Source organism: Protomyctophum bolini (genome assembly GCF_963924005.1).
Source record: "Protomyctophum bolini genome assembly, chromosome: 9".
NCBI classification, from domain to species: Eukaryota; Metazoa; Chordata; class Actinopteri; order Myctophiformes; family Myctophidae; genus Protomyctophum; species Protomyctophum bolini.
Genome location: NC_137870.1, coordinates 5,928,129 through 5,948,349, shown reverse-complemented (window position 1 = coordinate 5,948,349; position 20,221 = coordinate 5,928,129). Strand labels below are relative to the sequence as shown.

The window sequence follows — 20,221 nt, the reverse complement described above, 5'->3', positions numbered from 1 at the left end:
CGCCACTCGGTGGCGCGCTACGAGCTTGTAGATCTGCTATTTTTCAATAGCTAAAGCGTAGCAATAATGCTAACACCAAAAAGGGGTTCCCAGCCCAAAATGGGATAATGCCTAATTTATAGGTTTACAGAAGGATCCTCCGGGCCAGGCTTGACAGGAAGGCAATCTCAGAGATTGCTCTTTGGTTTTTTTTGCAAAAGGCCCCAAAGTCATCAACACAAATACTAGGGTGAACTGAAGGAACGACGGCTTTTGTGTGCTGTCTTGTAAACAGACAGGCACACTGAGCCATCTTGTTATCAGAGTGTGTGTGCGACTGTGCGTGCGTGCGTGTGTGCGCGTGTGTGCAATATTCTGGCAGGATAATGGCGCTTCCTGCTTTGATCTTACCTGCCAGCTCTCCTCGGCACAATTATGCCCGACTTAGACTGCGTTGTGTGCTGTGTCGTGCGTAACAAAGTATAAATCAGGCTTTAACCCATTCTGACCTGAGATCAGATTCATACGAGGTTTCCACTGGACACACACTGGGTCTGATGCACCCATTCTGACCTGAGATCAGATTTAAAAAAATGTCAGTCGTTCTTTGATTTTTCAAAAATAGCAGAGCTACAAGCTCGTAGCGCGCCACTCGGTGGCGCGCTATGAGCTTGTAGATCTGCTATTTTTCAATAGCTAAAGCATAACATGATGCTAACACCAGAATGGGTTCCCGGTCAGAATGGGTTAAAGGAGAATTCCATGCTAGAAGGCTTTCTTACCTTTTATTTGTAGTTGTTACGTCCCCACCAAAGAGGTCCAGGTGTTATTTTGTGCAAAAGTGCATTATTCGCTATTTCTCCCTGGCTATAAGCCCTCAATGGGGGTTGGGTTTTTGTGCTAATTCGCTTATTTCCATCAAAATAAGTAGTAAAGTGTGCCGCTCGGGATACTATTTACATTATATGGATATATACAATAATATAGATTTCTGAGCGATGGAAATAAGTGAATTAGCATAACACCCCATAGCCCCATTCAATTCAATTCAATGCAATTCATTGAGGGCTTATGGTAGGGGAAATAATAATGCGCTTTTGCACAAAATAACACCTGGACCTCTTTGGTGGGGACGTAACAACTACAAATAAAGGTAAGAAAGCCTTCTAGTATGGAATTCTCCTTTAACACCCAACATTTGATTCCCCAGCGGATGGACAGAGCATTCTTCTCAGACTATAGCACATGGTGTCGTTTCTCGTGGTGTTTTGTTGTTGTTTTTTTTTATTTCCTTTTATTCACGGCGTGTGCGTGGCGTGGTTGACTGACAGAACTGGGTCACAGTGGTTCTCAGCGATGCCGCTTCCCACTGGGAGATGTGCAGACTAGCGCTGGGTTAAAAGATATACTAATTGGGGAGTTTTCAGAAAATCAGGATCTGGGTTTTTTGGCAGCTACTACTTTTTGCAGTAGAATGGATGCGGTAATTGGAGTGGAGTTCGTCCTAGTCAGTCATTACTGCCTGATCCTCCTAAAGTACGTGTCATTCTTACTTCTTCATTACTGCCTGATCCTCCTAAAGTACATGTCATTCTGCTGAATCCGCGTACAAATGACTGATATTCAGTGTCAAACCGTTTCATCTTCACCTCAGTGTGAAACCTACAAAAGACTACCTAGTGCCTACCTACAAAAGACTACCTAGTACCTACCTACAAAAGACTACAATTTCAGATGCATGCACTTTGTTTTCTCTCTCAAATGATGTCAATTGGCAACTAAGTGTTGTTTGCGTATCTTGGGGAGGCATCGGTATTAAATGATTGACCAATACCCATAATTAAATAGCATCCCTACTGTCCTCTGAAGATCTATTACAGTATATCTACTGTCCCCCTCTGCAGACTGGTGCTTACTTTAACACCCCGATCGCCCAGGTCGAAGTTCATTGTCCTTTCAATTAGTAACACCCAGGCGCCCAGGACGAAGTTTTATCAAAACGACGACCGAGGCTATTGATATCAAAGCCGATCGCATCGCTCCACAGCCTGGGAGCGCCTGGAAGCGAATTACGTTTAACCTTCACGAGTAGATACCTTGAGACAGAGCAAACACGATGGAGGTCAATACAGATGCAAAGGAATAATACATCGCTACTCGATGCATCCATAGTAGGAGCCGGAGAAAGCCAACTCATTCTGAAAGAAACAGCACAGCAGGAGAATCAAGCAGACTGGTGCTTACTTAAAACCCATTTTGGGGGCAGGAACCCCTTTTGGTGTTAGCACTATGTTATGCTTTAGCTATTGAAAAATAGCAGATCTACAAGCTCATAGCTCTGCTATTTTTGAAAATTATCTATCTATTAGCTATTGTTAAAATGTGGCGCAAATCATTGAATATATATTTCAGAGCGAACATTTTTAACTAAAATATTTGCTTCTGAGGGGTCCCCCTGGAACTACATATTTTGAGATGGGGGTCCGTGGCCCAATAGAGATAATTCTGGGGGTCCTTGACATGAAAAAGGTTGAGCACCACTGACACAGAAACATGGGTTTTTCAGGAAAAAAAAATTGGATTTAGAAGACGTCCTCAGTCCAAAATGGGTTAACTACTGTCCCATGCAGACCAATGTCTCCCTAAAACTACTGTTCCCCTTAGAGAGGCTGAGCTGCTACTGTACAGTAACTACTGTCCCCTTATAGAGGCTGAGCTGCTACAGTAACTACTGTCCCCTTCTCTGCAGATGACCTGCTGCAGGAGCAGAAAGCAGACATGGACCAGTTCCTGTCGTCCATCTCGGAGTCCCAGCCGGACGTCACCGTGTCTTCAGAGGACAGCATGGAGCTCCCCGGCCCCGCCTCCGAGGGAAAACCCTACCGGCCCTTCCAGATCAAGTCCCTGGGCTCCCGTCCGGAACCAGAGGGTAAGAGACGATCCATTCTGACCCGAGATCAGATTCTAAAAAAATGTCTTCTACATCCTGACAGTTTTCCATTCTGACCTGAGATCAGATTCTAAAAAAATGTCTTCTACGTCAGTCGTTCTTTGATTTTTCAAAAATAGCAGACCTAGATCTGCTATTTTTCAATAGCTAAAGCATAACATAGTGCTAACACCAAAAAACGGGTTCCCACCCAGAATGGGTTAATAATACTAATACAGAAGAATTACGTTTAACCTTAATACAAGTAGATGACTTGAGACAGAGCAAACGCCACAAATAAAACGATGGATACAGATGCAAAGGAATAATTCATCACTACTCGATGCATCCATAGTAGGAGCTGGAGAAGGCCAACTCATTCTGAAAGAACAGCACAGCAGGAGAATCAATGGCCTCCATGTAGTTTGTATATAGATCATTTTAACAATTGGATTTATTAATAATGTAGAACAAATGTTTCCATCTATTGTCAAGGTCAATACTAGTTCTTCTAAATCTATGAAACAAAGACTATAGCATGCAGGCAGGAAGTGGGAACGAAAAGGACTGCAGTTACAATAAATTAGCCTTAGCCTTTTCTTTGCTACGGCATAAATTATACCTGTTCATTAGAAGCGGTTTTATTTCACCGATTATTTAATTGTGTATGCTGGTAATGTGGAGATTATCTGGATGAACACAAATAGTTTATATTCTTAATTCTATTGGAGAACTCTGGGGAAACGAATGCTTAAATGTATTTATCCCCTAATATGATGTGCTTAAAAATAGATCCGGAAATTGTGGATCTATAAGCTCACAGCTCATCTACAATGCAACACATGGTGGGGCATGTATACGTCCGCTAGATCTACAAGGTGCTGGCCTTAACCCATTCTGACCTGAGATCAGATTCATACGAGGTTTCCACTGGACACACACTGGTCTGATGAACCCATTCTGACCTGAGATCAGATTCTAAAAATGTCAGTCGCTCTTCGATTTTTCAAAAAATAGCAGACCTACAAGCTCGTAGCGCGCCACTCGGTGGCGCGCTATGAGCTTGTAGATCTGCTATTTTTCAATAGCTAAAGCATAACATGATGCTAACACCAAAATGGGTTCCCGTTCAGAATGGGTTAAAATGATGTCGTCTTGTTGCCAAGGAAGGACGCTTCCAACTTGCCTCACATCACGTTCCCGAAATGTGATTACAGTAGGAGAGAGAGAAAATGGCCTCTGTGAGCATAATGGCTTTGAGCGCATTGGCGTGCAACGCGGTATGAGCAGATGTGAACGAGAACGGTGACCATACTCATACTACAAAAAACACATGCCACACCGCGTTGTAGCAGAATGTTACTGATTTAAACCCAAGCTGCTGTACTGTACTGTACTGTACCGGAGGCGTGCAGAACATTGTGTGCTGCGTGCGGAGCAGCCATGGATTTGGGCTTATCAGAGAGATACCGGCGCCGCTCCCCTGCGGCGGCTTTGGGCTTATCGGTAGAGAGACTGCACCCATTCCCTAGTGCCGGGCGGCCCAGCACGCTACTAGTGCAACTCGGATAAACTCTCTCAAAGCCTCCAGACCCCTTGATCTGAAACCTTTTAAAGAAATAAAAAAAATGCGTCCCACTCGCTTTGCTTATTGTTAAATGTCATCGCTGCTGCTGCAACAACAACAAAGAAAAGGCACTGAACCTTTTCAGCGAGGGTTTGGGAACATAGTCTGCAGAAAGGGAGGCAAATCATTTAACCCATTCTGACCTGAGATCAGATTCGTACGAGGTTTCCACTGGGACACACACCGGTCTGATTAACCCATTCTGACCTGAGATCAGATTCTAAAAATGTCAGTCGTTCTTCGATTTTTCAAAAATAGCAGACCTACAAGCTCGTAGCGCGCCACTCGGTGGCGCGCTATGAGCTTGTAGATCTGCTATTTTTCAATAGCTAAAGCATAACATGATGCTAACACCAAAATGGGTTCCCGTTCAGAATGGGTTAAAGTCACGAATGAACACAAAATGTATGTTGGGTTGCGGCCAGTGTCGGAGCAGTATACGTCCTTTGATTTGAGCTCTTCTTGCCCCTCTGATTGATTCTGGATTCACTCGCCGCATGGGAGGGGGGGTGCTTGGGGGGGTGGTCCAATTAACACAGCATGGTAATCCTTGTTTTCTCTCTTTTTTCTCCTTCCCTCTTTTCCGTTCGTTGTCTTTTTATTTTATTTTATTATTTTGTTTTGCTCATTTCCCAACGCCAAGGCGATCTATCAGACTCCCCACGTGCCTTCAAGAAAGGTTGGTGCCCTGTGCTCCCTCTCTTTTATGTTTTGTTCTTGCTCCCCCCCCCCCCCCGCCCCCCTCCACACACACACACACACACACACACACACACACACACACACACACACACACACACACACACACACACACACACACACACACACGCACACACGCACACCTCTCTCCTCCCAGCCTCCATCCTTGAGGCCTCCATCTGTTCCGTTGCACTTCTCTCCTGTTGTGTTCTGTTCTGTTCTGTTCTGTTCTGTTCTGTTCTGTTCTGTTCTGTTCTGTTCTGTTCTGTTCTGTTGTGTTCTGTTCTGTTCTGTTCTGTTCTGTTTCTCCTCCTATTCGGTTATATTTTAGGGCTGCACCTATACATTATTTTATCGGCGATTATGCTATCGATTTGCGATTTAATCGAATAATCAAGAAGCGCGTTTTTGATGTTCCTGTTTAAATTTGTATATATCAAGCAATCGACTGGAAGAAAATCTCTTAATTGTTTAAGTCTGATTAACCACTTAAGCCCATTTATAGTTCTTCGTTACAACGGTGTCACGCAAAAATGGCACTTTTCTTCTAAATCAATTGGTAGTTCCATTAACTGTTAAACCCCTCTGTTCTGTTCTGTTCTGTTCTGTTCTGTTCTGTTCTGTTCTGTTCTGTTCTGTTCTGTTCTGTTCTGTTCTGTTCTGTTCCTCTCTGTGCCGTCTGGGTCTTTTGCAGCTCGCTTGTTTGTTTGTTTGTTTGTTTTGTTTTATTTATCCAGCCATCTTTGCCGTCATCTATTCTCTTTATCATGCGTTCCTGGGTGGCCATATTAATTGACTCATCATGCCCAGAAACATTCCCAGGCTGCCGTACTGCCACTTGGGACTACTGGGAACTTGTGGGAAGCTCGCTTGACAGTGCTTCTCAAGGCTTTCTTATTTAAGCATCAAGAGTAAAGACGTGTTTTCAACTGATCCAAGACAATTAGAAAGGCTGACTCGCTCCTAGACGGCTCTGCCCCCCAGAGAGAGCGCCACGCCGTAAAACGTTTTGCCACTGTTCGCTTTTGAAATTGCGTGTAATGTTTCTCGCCGTACGACACGGGTCGATCGATGCAGTTTGAATCAGCCTTCATGTCGTGGCAGAGACACAAGGTCACAGTCATCATCGCCCCCTCCTGGAGAGACTTTCCACTCACGCTGCTGTCCCCGTCATCACGCCCTCAGTGGATGTGTCACCCTCCCATCCCCACACACACACACGCACACACGCACACACACACACACACACACACACACACACACACACACAAACGTGTGTATTTAACCCATTTAGACCTGAGTTAAAAACATTCTCTTTGAAAGAATATATATTCAAAGCTCTGCGCCACATTTTTACGATAAAAAAAAAAAGGCAGACCTACAAGCTCGTAGCGCGCCGCTCGGTGGCGCGCTATGAGCTTGTAGATCTGCTATTTTTTCAATAGCTAAATTATAACATAATGTTTATGTTCCCGCCCCCAAAATGGGTTAATACTATACTGATGACGACATCAACATTCTTACCATGACAATTCTATCAGTGCCATTCTTAACCCACCCACTCCAAAGCCTAGAGTTATACTATTCAGTGTCGATTTAGTTGCACGCCGATCTACAAGCCGATAATGCGTCACTGTGCGACATGTTGTATGCATGTAGAGCAGCTAATTATACTTTCCTATATCTAATGAGGTCACTATCCTGAATCTTCTCCTAGCTGTATAAGCCACGGACTGGGAGCATGACGAATGAACTATCCGAAAAATATGTCGGCGAATAATTTGGTGACGTCTCGTTCAATAATATGGGTCGATGCTTTAATCGTGGTGAAAAAAACAACCTCGTTTTGAAAAGTAATTACATTTCTTTATTGCTATATTCATGTGATATCGGTGATTTGTGTGTATGTACTAAACTAAATGTACTACAAACAGAAGTTCAGATTAATGTGAGTTAATCGCATGAAATTAACAATCCTGTGTATAAGGACCTTTGGCTTGCGCTACAAATCTTTAACTATGATAACAATTTAACTTTGATAAATGATATGATAACAATTTAACTTGTCCACCAGGAAAATGGTGCTTTACAATATGATTTCTCAAATTCTACTCTAGTTGTGGGGATATTTGGTATAGTAATACACACACACACCACACACACACACACACACACACACACACACACACACACACACACACACACACACACACACACACACACACACACACACACACACTCACCTCGAAGGTCCCTTTTTTCTCTCTCTCCCCAAAAGGCTCTTTTAGTATGATTAACTGGCCCGTCTTGATACACGGTGATTCTTCTCACCCCACAGCCAAGTCTAAATTGCTTCAATTTGTCCGGCGACACACACAGATGCTGTTGTCAAACCTTTTAGCCTGATCCCGGGTTTCAACCTAATTCCAGCAATCGTTGCTCATCATGCTCATTGTGACAAAACCTCCGCTAACGATTAATCACAATGACATGTACCTATATAGGCGTTTTAGTGAGGAATAGACGCGCTCCCTTTTTGAACTTTGACTCCCTCCTCCTCCTCCTCCGGCGCTCTGTGTGTTACGAACCCGTTCTGCTAACGTCTGTGTGTTTGTGCTGTTGTCGTGTACTTACGGTACTATGTGTCGTGAGAATGCAGGCCGGGGGTCCCCAGGTTCTGGAAGCAAATGGAACCTTTACGGGTCCATGATAAATCCAGGAGTGTGCGAACGGAACCAAATAGACCCTCACGCTGCGTTCACACTGGCAGCTACAAAGCTACAGGTCCATTCATTTTCAGTGGAAGACAGCAACATGAGGATGAAAAAAATCACACCCGTGTGAACTGAGTGTTGCAACTCCCCTCTCTCTCCATCCCCTCTCCTCTCTCTCTCTCTCTCTCTCTCTCATTAGCAGGCAACGGTGCAGCACTAATACTATCTCTCCGTTTCTGGCAAACGGCGCCCCTGCTGGTACTAATAGTCATATACTGGTGCTCATGGCCACATACAGACTGTACATACAGTAGGTGAACACGGACATTGCTGTTCCTTGGAGTGGTTGCACCACTCAAAAATAATAACACCAGACATTTGTAGCTGCTAAAAACCATCCACGGTGCAATACAAGTTGAGCTGGTTTCCACTGCAGCTACAGAATGACCCAAGAGTTGTTTAACCCATTTTCACTCATACCTCATTCTTTCTTCACACAATTTGTGCTTGTGATATACTTGTAAATAATTATTTCGGTCAGCCAATGTTTTGCACGTTTATTGCAACATTTCAACAGCAACTCGGCGACAGACACCGCCGTATCTTTTTGTAGCTGCTCAGTGTGAACGCAGCATTTACAGGTCCATTTGGTTACAGTTGTATGATCACTCTCAAGAGTTAAATGGTCAACACTGAGGATTCTATACACAGTGTAGGTTGGGGGGAGGGGAGGGGAGGGGAGGGGAGGGGGGGTCTCCCCCAGAGTAAAAAAAACAAATCACATCAAATGTGGGTCCATGGCCCTGATCCGTATTAACCCATTCTGAACGGGAACCCGTTTTGGTGTTGGCATCATGTTATGCTTTAGCTATTGAAAAATAGCAGATCTACAAGCTCATAGCGCGCCACCGAGTGGCGCGCTACGAGCTTGTAGGTCTGCTATTTTTGAAAAATCGAAGAACGACTGACATTTTTTAGAATCTGATCTCAGGTCAGAATGGGTTATAATCAGACCAGTGTGTGTCCAGTGGAAACCTCGTATGAATCTGATCTCAGGTCAGAATGGGTTAAACTGTGGTCCTTGAAATGAAGGCGGTTGAGAATAATGGCTGGTTGCAAAAAACACTAGTCGTGTTTGATAAGCCCTCATGGCAGAAAGTGACAGTGGGGTGACATCAGCTCTGGACGACCGATAACCCATAAACACACATCGTGCCATTGTTCTCGAACTAAATCCAATGGCAGCGATTGTCCTCCTCGTCTTGTCACAGGAGAGATCAGCTGAGCCTAGCAGCAGCAGACGCCATCTTCCCCCCATCCATCATTTAGGCTGCCCTGACTGCTTCTCCTCCTCTCTCTCTCGCTCGCTCGCTCGCTCGCTCTCACCTCCTCTAATGTATTCATGGCATATCTGGCGTGTATTTTTAGATACTGTCCTTTTTATTAACCCATTCTGACCTGAGATCAGATTCATACGAGGTTTCCACTGGACACACACTGGTCTGATTAACCCATTCTGACCTGAGATCAGATTCTAAAAAATGTCAGTCGTTCTTCGATTTTTCAAAAATAGCAGACCTACAAGCTCGTAGCGCGCCACTCGGTGGCGCGCTATGAGCTTGTAGATCTGCTATTTTTCAATAGCTAAAGCATAACATGATGCCAACACCAAAACGGGTTCCCGTTCAGAATGGGTTAAAGCATGCATATTTGACACCCTGGCCCAGTTCTTCTTCTTCTGGGGCCGAATCAGTTATGCAGGTCGACATGATCTATACTGTCTTTTTTTTTTACATCTGTATTAGAAGGGCTTATGGCGGCGGAATGGAATTATTTATGGATGAGGTTCTGTCAGCACAGCTCAGCAAACGGGAGCAAATATGAAGAGATATGAAGTGCAAAACTCCTTATCCCCACATGAGGAGGATTTTGGGCCTGTTTAACTGGATGTTTACATCTTAAGATGAGTCTCGAGGGCCACAAAAGATCACAGGATCTGTTGAATTTGAAGTACACAGTGTGGGAGCCCTTCACATTCAATAGATCCCGTGATCTTTTGTGGCCAGATGTAATTTCCTAGGGTCTAGTAGGACTATAATAAATATTAATAAAGAAATCGGTGTGAAATCTTCAGAAAAAAAATAATAAAGTCTACATATTTAGCCACTTGCTCGAATGCCCTTGCCCAATGTAAAAAAAACAAATCACAAAAATCTCTAAAATGAATGTTTTTACTTTCTCTAATAACCTAAAACATGAACCGTGTTTGAGAAAAACTAAACGTTGTCCTTTTAAGTGTCAATTTAACTCTGAAGAGTGTACAAAATGGAACCAAATGGACCAGTAACAGTCCATCTGGTCCCATTTGTACACACTTCAGAGTCAACCACTAATACACTCGGTTGACTAGACTAGAGTACCTCAATACTAGGTCCCCTGCTGTTTTTGCTCTACGCTACATATCTTCACAAATGGCTGATCCACAAGCCCGTAGATATTCTTATCTACTGTATCTTCACGACTGCTTGTCCCCCAGAATAGATACGCTCAGGATTTAAGTTGTTATATGAACAATGGGGCTTTACTGTGCGAGTTACTACAGTGCTTACACTGTGCTGAATGAATCGGGAGGAAAAAGGGGCTGTCATTGTTTCCACCACAAGTGAGCTGTCCGTGAGTGACGGTCGCAGAACAACACCGTGTTGGGTTTTTGAGATCCTTCAGCCTTTTACTCTGCTCCTCGTTCCATCCGCTCCACCGTTCTACTCACGCCGCTCCCCCGTTGTCCCCCCCTTCTGCAGGTTCCGCCATGTCTGGGCTGGACGGACTCATCGGTGCCGAGGAGAGGATAATCAACAGCAAAACCAAGATCAGCAACAATGTGGTAAGGGGTTCCTTCCAAGTCGTTATTTCTCCACCCTCCATAAACACAATCCTTGGCCCCGGCGGTGGTGCCGCTCGCCAACAAGACCCGTTTCTTGTCGGCGAGCTCCCCGCTGTAGCCACGGCTAAGTATAAATTGGCCTTTTAACCCATTCTGACCTGAGATCAGATTCATACGAGGTTTTCCACTGGACACACACTGGTCCGATTAACCCATTCTGACCTGAGATCAGATTCTAAAAATGTCAGTCGTTCTTCGATTTTTCAAAAAATAGCAGACCTACAAGCTCGTAGCGCGCCACTCGGTGGCGCGCTATGAGCTTGTAGATCTGCTGTTTTTCAATAGCTAAAGCATAACATGATGCTAACACCAAAATGGGTTCCCGTTCAGAATGGGTTAATTGACATCCGAGAACTAATGAGCAGCTGTGTGAAAGCAGATATACCGTCCTTTGAAGTGTTAACTTACAATTAAGGGTTTTCGCTGTAAGAATTCAGCAGCTGTCCTGGCGTCTTTTTAGGTGTCAACTGTAGTACCTATAACCGGTACAGGCAGATACGGTACTAAGCAAATTTAATCCATGTCTACTTATGTACAGTAATGAAGACAGTAAGACACTCCCCCTTGTGCTCTCACGCAGCTCTCTTTCAGTTCCGCGCTTTTAATGATTCTGCTTATTCCAGTGGCTGTCATAGTTACAGCTAACGCACACTTTGCTATTGTTGCTATTTGTATGTGTGTGTCTGCTTCCCCGGCCTAGCCTCTGCCAACAAACTCCTCATCAAGCTTTTATGTTCACAAATTGTGTCACGCAGTCATCACATAAACCTTTTCTTTGCCAGAAATACTAACCTCACTGTCCTCACATATTTAAAAACAAAACTCCTGCTTGGCTAGTGGCGAATGTTGCATGACATTTTTGCATGCTAAGACACTGCATTCAGTGCATTGTGAGCTGTCATTTGTCAGTGTGTGATATTTTGAAGCCTCTTTTGTTTTGTTTGAATGCAAACAAGTAAACGGACGGAGCAATCTTGAGTTTTGTCAGCACGACCTTATGTACAGTACGACCTTATGTACAGTACGACCTTATGTACAGTACGACCTTATGTACAGTACGACCTTATGCGAGGCTGACGTCGGGGTATTTTTGGTTAAAACGGCAGGTTCCTCGCCGTGCACAAACCTAACCCACTTACAGCTTTTATGCGCATTTCCCCATTGACTGACTGTACACATTTTCGCATTCATCTTAAAAGTAAAGCTTGGACATACTGTATTATATCCATTATTGATTTTTCACAATGGCACAGGCCTGCCTCTATGGGACCTAATATAGTATTGAAGACAGGGACATATAGCTTAGACATACGCCTCGTTACCTCCTGACCTATAGCATGACGCGCCAGTCTCGTCGTATTTGGCCGAAAATGATAATATAGTTTTAATACGATTTATGGCAAATAATCACAGAACGTCACTGCCCTTGCAGATTGACATGCAGCTGCTGTATGTATACTCCCGCAGCTGCTCTATATACTGTACATCTCCTTGCAACAGTGTTTTACCGTTTTTTTGCACCACCAACGCCATAAAACCGCCATTACCCTTTTCATGTCACGCGCCACAGTTTGATCGTTTAGCCCTGAGTGAAACCATCTGGGACTGCTCCGTCTCTCTATAGTCTAGCACTACCCTGCTTTTGTGCCGGATAGACGCGCACCCGCAAACACTCTCACAGTGCTTCCCTAGACCAGAGCTAAGTGTTTAAGAAATACAACTGTGTGTGTGTGTGTGTGTGTGTGTGTGTGTGTGTGTGTGTCTCTCTCTAGAAAAGAGGTAGAGTTTGCTGTTGATGCTTGCAAACCCTCCTTCCCTTTACAACACGTACAGTAGTGGACATGCAGCTTCAAGTGCATCATTAGTCCAACACAGATAACCCTGAACGGTTCACGTTTAGCACACAATCTCATTCTCTCTCTCTCTCTATCTAATGATCTGCCTTTATCGACTGTCTCGTGCTCCTCTCCTCCTCGTATCGATCGCCCGTCTTGTCTGTCTGTGTCCACTCTCTCTCTCTCTCTCTCTCTCTCTCTCCCTTCTCTCACACAGAAATACACACAGCCTTTCTCTCACTCCCACTCCCTCTCTCTCTCTGTCACACACACACACACACACACACACACACACACACACACACACACACACACACACACACCGTCTCTCAAACATTGCAGTCGGTAATATAACCTGGGCTCCCCTGTCTGTGTCGACAGGTGATTGATGAGTCTCTGGATGTTAAAGAAGTGCTTTACAGTGCAGAGAGAGTCAGCGTTATGCATGATGATGAGCTGGTGAGTACAGCGCCCTCCAAAGGACTCAAAGGGGAACTGCAGTAGTCAGTATTTGTGAGGGAGGGAGGGAGGGAGGGAGGGGGGAGACGCGAGTGAAGTAACGCAGTGTGCTAAAAAAAACAACAGCACAAAGAAGCAGCGCCGCACCACGGTATCCCACCGGCGACACACACGTTTTACATCCAGGCTCTCTCCCCTTATGTTGAGTTGGGTTGTTGTTCCTGCATGGATGCATGTTTGTATGTGGATGTTATCCGAATGTACACATGAAGTCCCCCCCTCCCGTCCCCCCTCCTCCAAGTCCGTATGATGGACACAGATGATCCACGCAAAACTGAGCTCGCTCGGTTTATGTGTGAGAAGTTCCCCTCCCACTCGCCGACTGTTTCTACATATGATTAGTTCTGTGTCATATGTACTGTACCACATTACATTGAGGAGGTAATGTACTGTATATTATAGGTGCCTGTGGTTCGTACTGTACACAAACAGACCTCCACTCTGTCTCTAGACACGAATGCATGGTCTGAACTCGGGTCACTCGCCACGTCTTTCAGATCCTCTCTCATCCCCCGGCGAGGTCCCTTTTTTATATGATGTGTAGTCGAACGAATCTGAATTGGCTTGTTAACCAATTATCTGGTCATGGACTTGCCCAGAGTACTGCCAGTTCATTATTTAAACAGCTGGTTAATTACATTACCCTGTTGTGTTGTGTCCCAGCCAGGTCTGAATGAGTCTTTTGGTTTTGACTAGCTACAATGAAAACCCAGCGGTACTCTAAGGGTCCCCCCAGGACCAAGGTAGTCAGAGACACAGCAGTATACTCTGGGTCCCCATAGAGACACAGCAGTACTCTGGCTCCCCATAGAGACACAGCAGTACTCTGGCTCCCCATAGAGACACAGCAGTACTCTGGGTCCCTATAGAGACACAGCAGTACTCTGGGTCTCCCCAGGACCCAGGTAGTCAGAGACACAGCAGTATACTCTGGGTCCCCATAGAGACACAGCAGTACTCTGGGTCCCTATAGATACACAGCAGTACTCTGGGTCCCCATAGAGACACAGCAGTACTCTGGGTCCCCCCAGGACCCAGGTAGTCAGAGACACAGCAGTACTCTGGGTCCCCCCATAGGACCCAGGTAGTCAGAGACACAGCAGTACTCTGGGTCCCCATAGAGACACAGCAGTATACTCTGGGTCCCCATAGAGACACAGCAGTATACTCTGGGTCCCCATAGAGACACAGCAGTACTCTGGGTCCCCCCAGGAACCAGGTAGTCAGAGACACATTGATTTTAAAATCCTCCTCCTCCTCCTCCTCCGTGCAACATGGAGGGCTTTGTGTACGCAGGTTTTTATGCTACACAACAGCTGATTTAACCATTTATAAACTGTGTGTGAGAGAGGGGGAGAGAGAGAGAGCGATCGTCTGGGTTTAGTGTTTGGTATAGAGATGTCCCGATACTGTATCGCTATTGGCCCTTATTTGTCATATCGGGGTCATATCGGTATCGGCGAATATGCCAGTCTAGTAACCACCGATCCGACCCCCTGTGTCGGGGGTTGACGGTATGGCAGGTAAATAAAATGTTTGGGGCATGTGGACTTTTCTTTCGAGCTGCCCCAACTGCAAGTGCACATTTGAGTGCTATAAACACAACGCGAGATATAAATTATAGCTAGATAGCTATAAACACAACACGAGACGAAAACTAAGCGTACTATCGGGACATCCCTAGTGTTTGGTATAGGAGTGAAAACATGCATACATAATTGGACCAGCACCGTATGGAGGAACGCAAATGCAACATACTGTGTTTTGTCTTTGTCTAAGCATGGACATTGACGCCCCCGTTTCCAGTGACATTATCATTCTGTTTTTAATCTCCTTAACCAGAAGGTTAACCTTAAAAAAGGGGGGGGTGGGATTATCATTATCCACACGATGAGACACAATCAAAGTGACATGCACCAGCGGAGGAACGCGAGAGGGAATGAGTCATTTTGCCCTGAAAACCAACCAGTTTGTCTTTGAAACATTATTGGTAAGGTCACTGGAAAGGTTGTATTTTTTGTATTATGGTAATACAGTTACAAGATTGAGCTAAATTTATATTTTACGGGGGGGGGGGGGAATAATAACGTAATTAATTTATTCAACAATCGGAACGAATCTGAAGAATCACAAATTCATAAATGAACTAAGTAGGCCTATATAAATTAGGTAAGGATTTTAAGAGTCCTGTTAATCTATCATTAATTTCTTTGCCCAATGCTTAACCTTACTTGACCATAACTCACTGTACTTACCGAACGTGGCTAATATAATAATGAATTTGTCTCGTGTCTCTCCGTCTCGGCGCCCGTCCTGCCCCCCTATTATCAGGAGTCTTACCGTCCCCTGGGAGAGGACTTCAGCTTCGGGAGCAGCGCCCTCATCGGCCTGCTGGTGATCGCTGTGGCCATAGCGACCGTGATCGTGATCAGCCTGGTTCTGCTGAGGAAGCGGCACTACGGGACCATCAGTCACGGCATCGTGGAGGTAAAGCCATCCATCTTCCATCTTCAACCGCTTATCCGTAGTCGGGTCGCGGGGGCAAGAGCTCCACCACCAGAGTGCTCCAGACTTCCCTCTCCAGAGCAACATTAGTGACTTAGCCCTCACTGATATTGAACTACTCGGGGACCACACAGGTCGGGATCCGATGCAAGTCGCGAATGGATGCCCCCCACCCGGTTATTCAATACCCGTTGTGCCCACTGTCAGGGTACTACTCACTGTAACCCGTTGTTAGAGTACCCTAATCGGGAACGATGCATTAACTGAGCCGTTTATGCATTACCGATAATATAACATAGGGCAACCAGACTCTAATAATTACAGAGCACGCAAGTATTGCGACCGGTTGGGTATGTACTGTATGTGCCGTATGTCGGTGTCCTCTCTTATTTAAAGATGGAGTGCCGTGATTTTATTCCACCCTAAAACATGATCATCAGGTATTATTATTATATAAGGAGGAAGATTTTCTTTTTTTTAAGTGTACAGTATTTTACTATTTTTTTAAATGTGATTTTTATGTGGACATGCCCACCAGTTCATTAAGTATACCTGGTTTGCCTGGTGGGTGGTGATGGGTGGTGATCCACCTGAACTGAAGCCGCACCCACAGCTGTTGTATGATAAAGGGGGAGGGGTTAGGGGAGGGGATGATATTATAATGTCACTAATACTATTACTGTTTTTTTTCATTGGCACATTTGACTGTCGAGGTTTCAGCCTCCAGGAAGAAACCCTAAATACAAAGGGAAGACATCATTGCACATAATAACCACACCAAGGGGTCTAATGAAGTAGTCACCTAATAAAACACATGGAAAATTGGAAAGAATACAAAACTCACGGCACTCCATCTTTAAGACCATAGTCCAATCAGGGACCAGCATCTCTGGAAACGTCATTATTAACAGCCAATGAGGGACCAGTATTCCTAGTGATGCCACCTCATGGCGCACTCTTCTTGCGCACAAGAGGCCATGTGTGCGAGGCGCAAGTTGGCACCTCGACAGAGTGCATTTCTAGTTGCCCGACTTTGTTTATAGAACAACCCCAAAAAGTTTTAGTTGTATTATTCTGCCCCTCATGTGGATCAATACATCATCATCATACTGTACTTAGCAACCGCACTTGCAATTTCCCAGAATTGCAAATGTTCTAGTTCTCAGAGTACCCAGGGCAGTACACGCCAAAGTAAGACCCATCGACTAAATATGGCTATCTATCCCTAACGTTGTGTTGACGATGGCATTTGCATATCTCTGCTGTCGGGAAGAAACCACCTAAACCACCTGTAAATTTTTCAGAAAATGAAAAATGTCTTCTTTTTTTTTTTCAAGAAATGAAGAAAAACGGATATTTTGAAAACCAAGCAATACTGCCTCATCAAAGTTGGTGGTGTGACTTTATATATCGTCAATTCCTTGCTTGAGAGGGGGAGAGGTGTAGTGGTGGAGTTAGCTTGTTTTAGCAGACAGTTTGAGGGTCCAATGGAGTTAATAGGTTTTGTCCAAAGCCCATTTTAATACTTTCCTTTGATTAAAACATTTTTTTTAACCAATGCACGGACGCAAAGGGTGTTCAATAGCACTGATGGGTCTGCTTGGCCAATCAGGGAAGCCAATGGCTACACCCACCATTCTGTGCATCCTCCACTGACCCATGGATAGAGAAATACAGATATTTGGTTCTCTGAATCCTCTGGTCCAATTCGAATTCCCCACAAAACCCTGGGTAATCTGAGAGTTGTGGCGTGAAAATAGTCACATTTAACCACATAAACCCTATGCTTCATACATTTACTTTACATCAGATCTCTTTGCCCCAAATAGCAGATCTACAATGTCACAATGCATGTTGTAGAACAGGGGCCATCGAATATTCATGACCCTGGGACTCTAGGGAAAGAACTATGCACAAAATATCAGTCTAAAACAATCAGTATCCATAATATCGGAATTGACCTTTTTGAAAAACTACCGGTCGATCCTTTGTTCCGTTGTACGTCCTGACCTGACCCATTGCATTCTTTGCGATTCAGGTTGACCCCATGCTGACCCCAGAGGAACGTCACCTCAACAAGATGCAGAACCACGGATACGAAAACCCCACCTACAAATACCTGGAGCAGATGCAGATCTAACCGGATCTAACCGGAAACAGGACGGAGGGAGGGAGGGAGGGAGGGGGAGGGCGGGCGGCGTTGAGTCGCCGGACGGAGGCGGAACATACTACTGACCAATAACACCCCGATTGTTATCGTCAAAATCATTTGAATTACATCCCCACACTCCATTTTACCGGTTTGTTTCAAAAACAATCCTCAAAAATAATGCTACTACTTCTACTACTACTACTACTACTGCTACTATTGTACGATAGAGCTCTTTTGTTTTGATCATGTGTTTACTTTTTTTTTTTTTTTTAAAGGTGATGTATCTACATTTTGCCTTCAGGAAAATGTGATTCAGCAAGAAAAGAGGAAAAAAAAAGAAAAGAAAAAAACTAATTATGAATACAGGTATATCAGATCAAGGTGTATGACATTTCTTCGGATGTTTTGATTTGTTTCAAGTGCGCAAGCGAATGGCGCGAAACTTTAAAGTGAAATGTATTTGAACGACCATCATTCAATCGCAACTATGACTACATAGCAGACACTACACTTCCTGTTCCTGTGTGCGTGTCCAGTTTCAGATGTTGTTTTTTTTTTCTCTACAAGCTAAAGAAAAAAATAATAATTGGTGTTTTTTGTTTTGTTTTTTTCTTTTTTCTTCTCAATAGATGGCTTGTATAATTATGAAGGTTCTTTGTACCAATAAAAATGTATAGTGAAACAAGAAACGAGGGGGAAAAAAAGAAAAGAAAATACAAATCATGAATTATTTAACTTTCCGTTCTTTGTTATGATAACAAACGAAAAGACATGCATAATATACAGTTTAAATATAAATATATATATATATATATAAAGAGTAGATGTTTTTATTCCACCTTTTTTCCAAGGAAGAGGCTGCGCCTGGGGATTGCGGTTCTACGCTCGACAGTCACAAGTTGTGTAAAGCCTGATTTATACTTTGTTATATAGTATGGTCGTGTTGTGCCACATCTACAAGCTCACAATGTGTCGTGATGTGAGCTCGTAGGTTTGGCTATTTTCGACAGAGTATAAATTAAGCATTTATAATAAGCAAGCAAGCAGGCATACTGTCGGAAAGAGAAACAGGCCCCCAGCTCAGTTATGTCTCACAGAACCTACCTTCAGCCCATATCCAAACGAATGTTAGAACCTCCCCCTCCCCCCCCCCCCTACACACACACACACACACACACACACACACACACACACACACACACACACACACGTATAAAACAAACAAATTAAATGAATGAAGTTATTCATATTGACATGTGTTGCATAGGTGAATGTATCATGGAAGGTGTTTCTTTTTCATATTTTTGTCCTTGAAAAGCTCCCATACAAGCAGTAGCAGAGAGGAATGACGGGTATAACAATATGTATGCCAGAAACCTTTCTTTTTTTTTGCACAAATGAATTGAAGCAAAAACAAATGCCCCAGAACTGGCAGGGAGAGCAGGAACTGAATCTGACAGTAAAAGTGGGACATGTTACACACGTCACGAATAACTGTTTGCTTTGCTGGTCCGAAGGCACAGAACAATGGGATGGGGGGGGGGGAGACCAATGAAGCCGTGTGAGATAGCAGTGTTCACTAAACCGCCATTGCTGAATTGGTTTGACACAAAGTGTTTGAGTTAACCGATTGTAAAACTTTCATATTATTAGTGGGGAAATCGCTATCTTCATGTATGAAGTTTTTCGTTCTCTTTTTTTTTTCTTCTTTTTCCTTCACTTATCCAAAGACTCCTGTTATTTCTTTTTGCCAGTGAGAGCTTACTGCGGGGAGCTGGGGGCTGTGTAGGCAAGCAGACAGAGGACAGAAGGCTTGGAGAGCTGGTTTCTGATTAAAAGCTATAAACTTTGTGTATTTTTACAGGTAGAGAATGGCACAAACAAGTAAAAAACTGAATTCTAGAATCATGCGTTTTCTTTCTCTTAGTAATGTCTTTGTATGCCTGTATAGTTGATGTTGCAATCATGGCTTTTCCAGAGGACAACCCGTGGTGTGCATTGTTCTTATATGAAATTATATGATATATATTTTTAAGTTTTGTTTTTCTTGTTTTCTATTTCTCTCTTCCTGTGACAGTATTTCCGTATGTGACTGTCTCACTATGCACCCAAACAGCTTCGACCTTGTAATTGCCTGCTTGATTGTGGGAGGGGGTTGGGAACTAATATATTCTACATATTAGTGATACAAATTTGATTGACACTCCAATGGAAACAGATTTATGGTTAGGGAGGGGATGGGATGGGGGAGGGGGGGACGACGACATGTCAATAAACTCACAACTTCCATAAACTGGTCCTGTGTATTTTATTTTAGT

The 20,221-nt window shown here is 44.0% G+C and overlaps 1 protein-coding gene and 1 long non-coding RNA gene across 3 annotated transcripts in view; one reads left to right on the top strand and one right to left on the bottom strand.

Moving 5' to 3' along the window:
* aplp2 (amyloid beta (A4) precursor-like protein 2) overlaps positions 1 to 18,592 on the top strand; it is an 82,349-nt gene extending 63,757 nt beyond the window's left edge. Inside the window, 6 exon segments of the mRNA XM_080772381.1 lie at positions 2,729 to 2,908; positions 5,179 to 5,214; positions 10,750 to 10,832; positions 13,109 to 13,186; positions 15,578 to 15,733; positions 17,790 to 18,592. Coding sequence (XP_080628507.1) covers positions 2,729 to 2,908; positions 5,179 to 5,214; positions 10,750 to 10,832; positions 13,109 to 13,186; positions 15,578 to 15,733; positions 17,790 to 17,891 — 635 coding nt within the window. The 3' untranslated portion in view covers positions 17,892 to 18,592.
* LOC308321476 lies at positions 18,154 to 20,134 on the bottom strand. 2 transcript variants are annotated; one of them, XR_013964620.1, is made up of 2 exons: positions 19,092 to 20,134; positions 18,154 to 19,057 (listed from the first exon to the last, which is right to left on the bottom strand). It is a non-coding gene; the product is annotated as an uncharacterized lncRNA (long non-coding RNA). The 2 variants fall into 2 exon arrangements; XR_013964621.1 differs by having other exon boundaries at positions 19,096 to 19,226.
* Between the last annotated feature and the right edge of the window lie 87 nt (positions 20,135 to 20,221).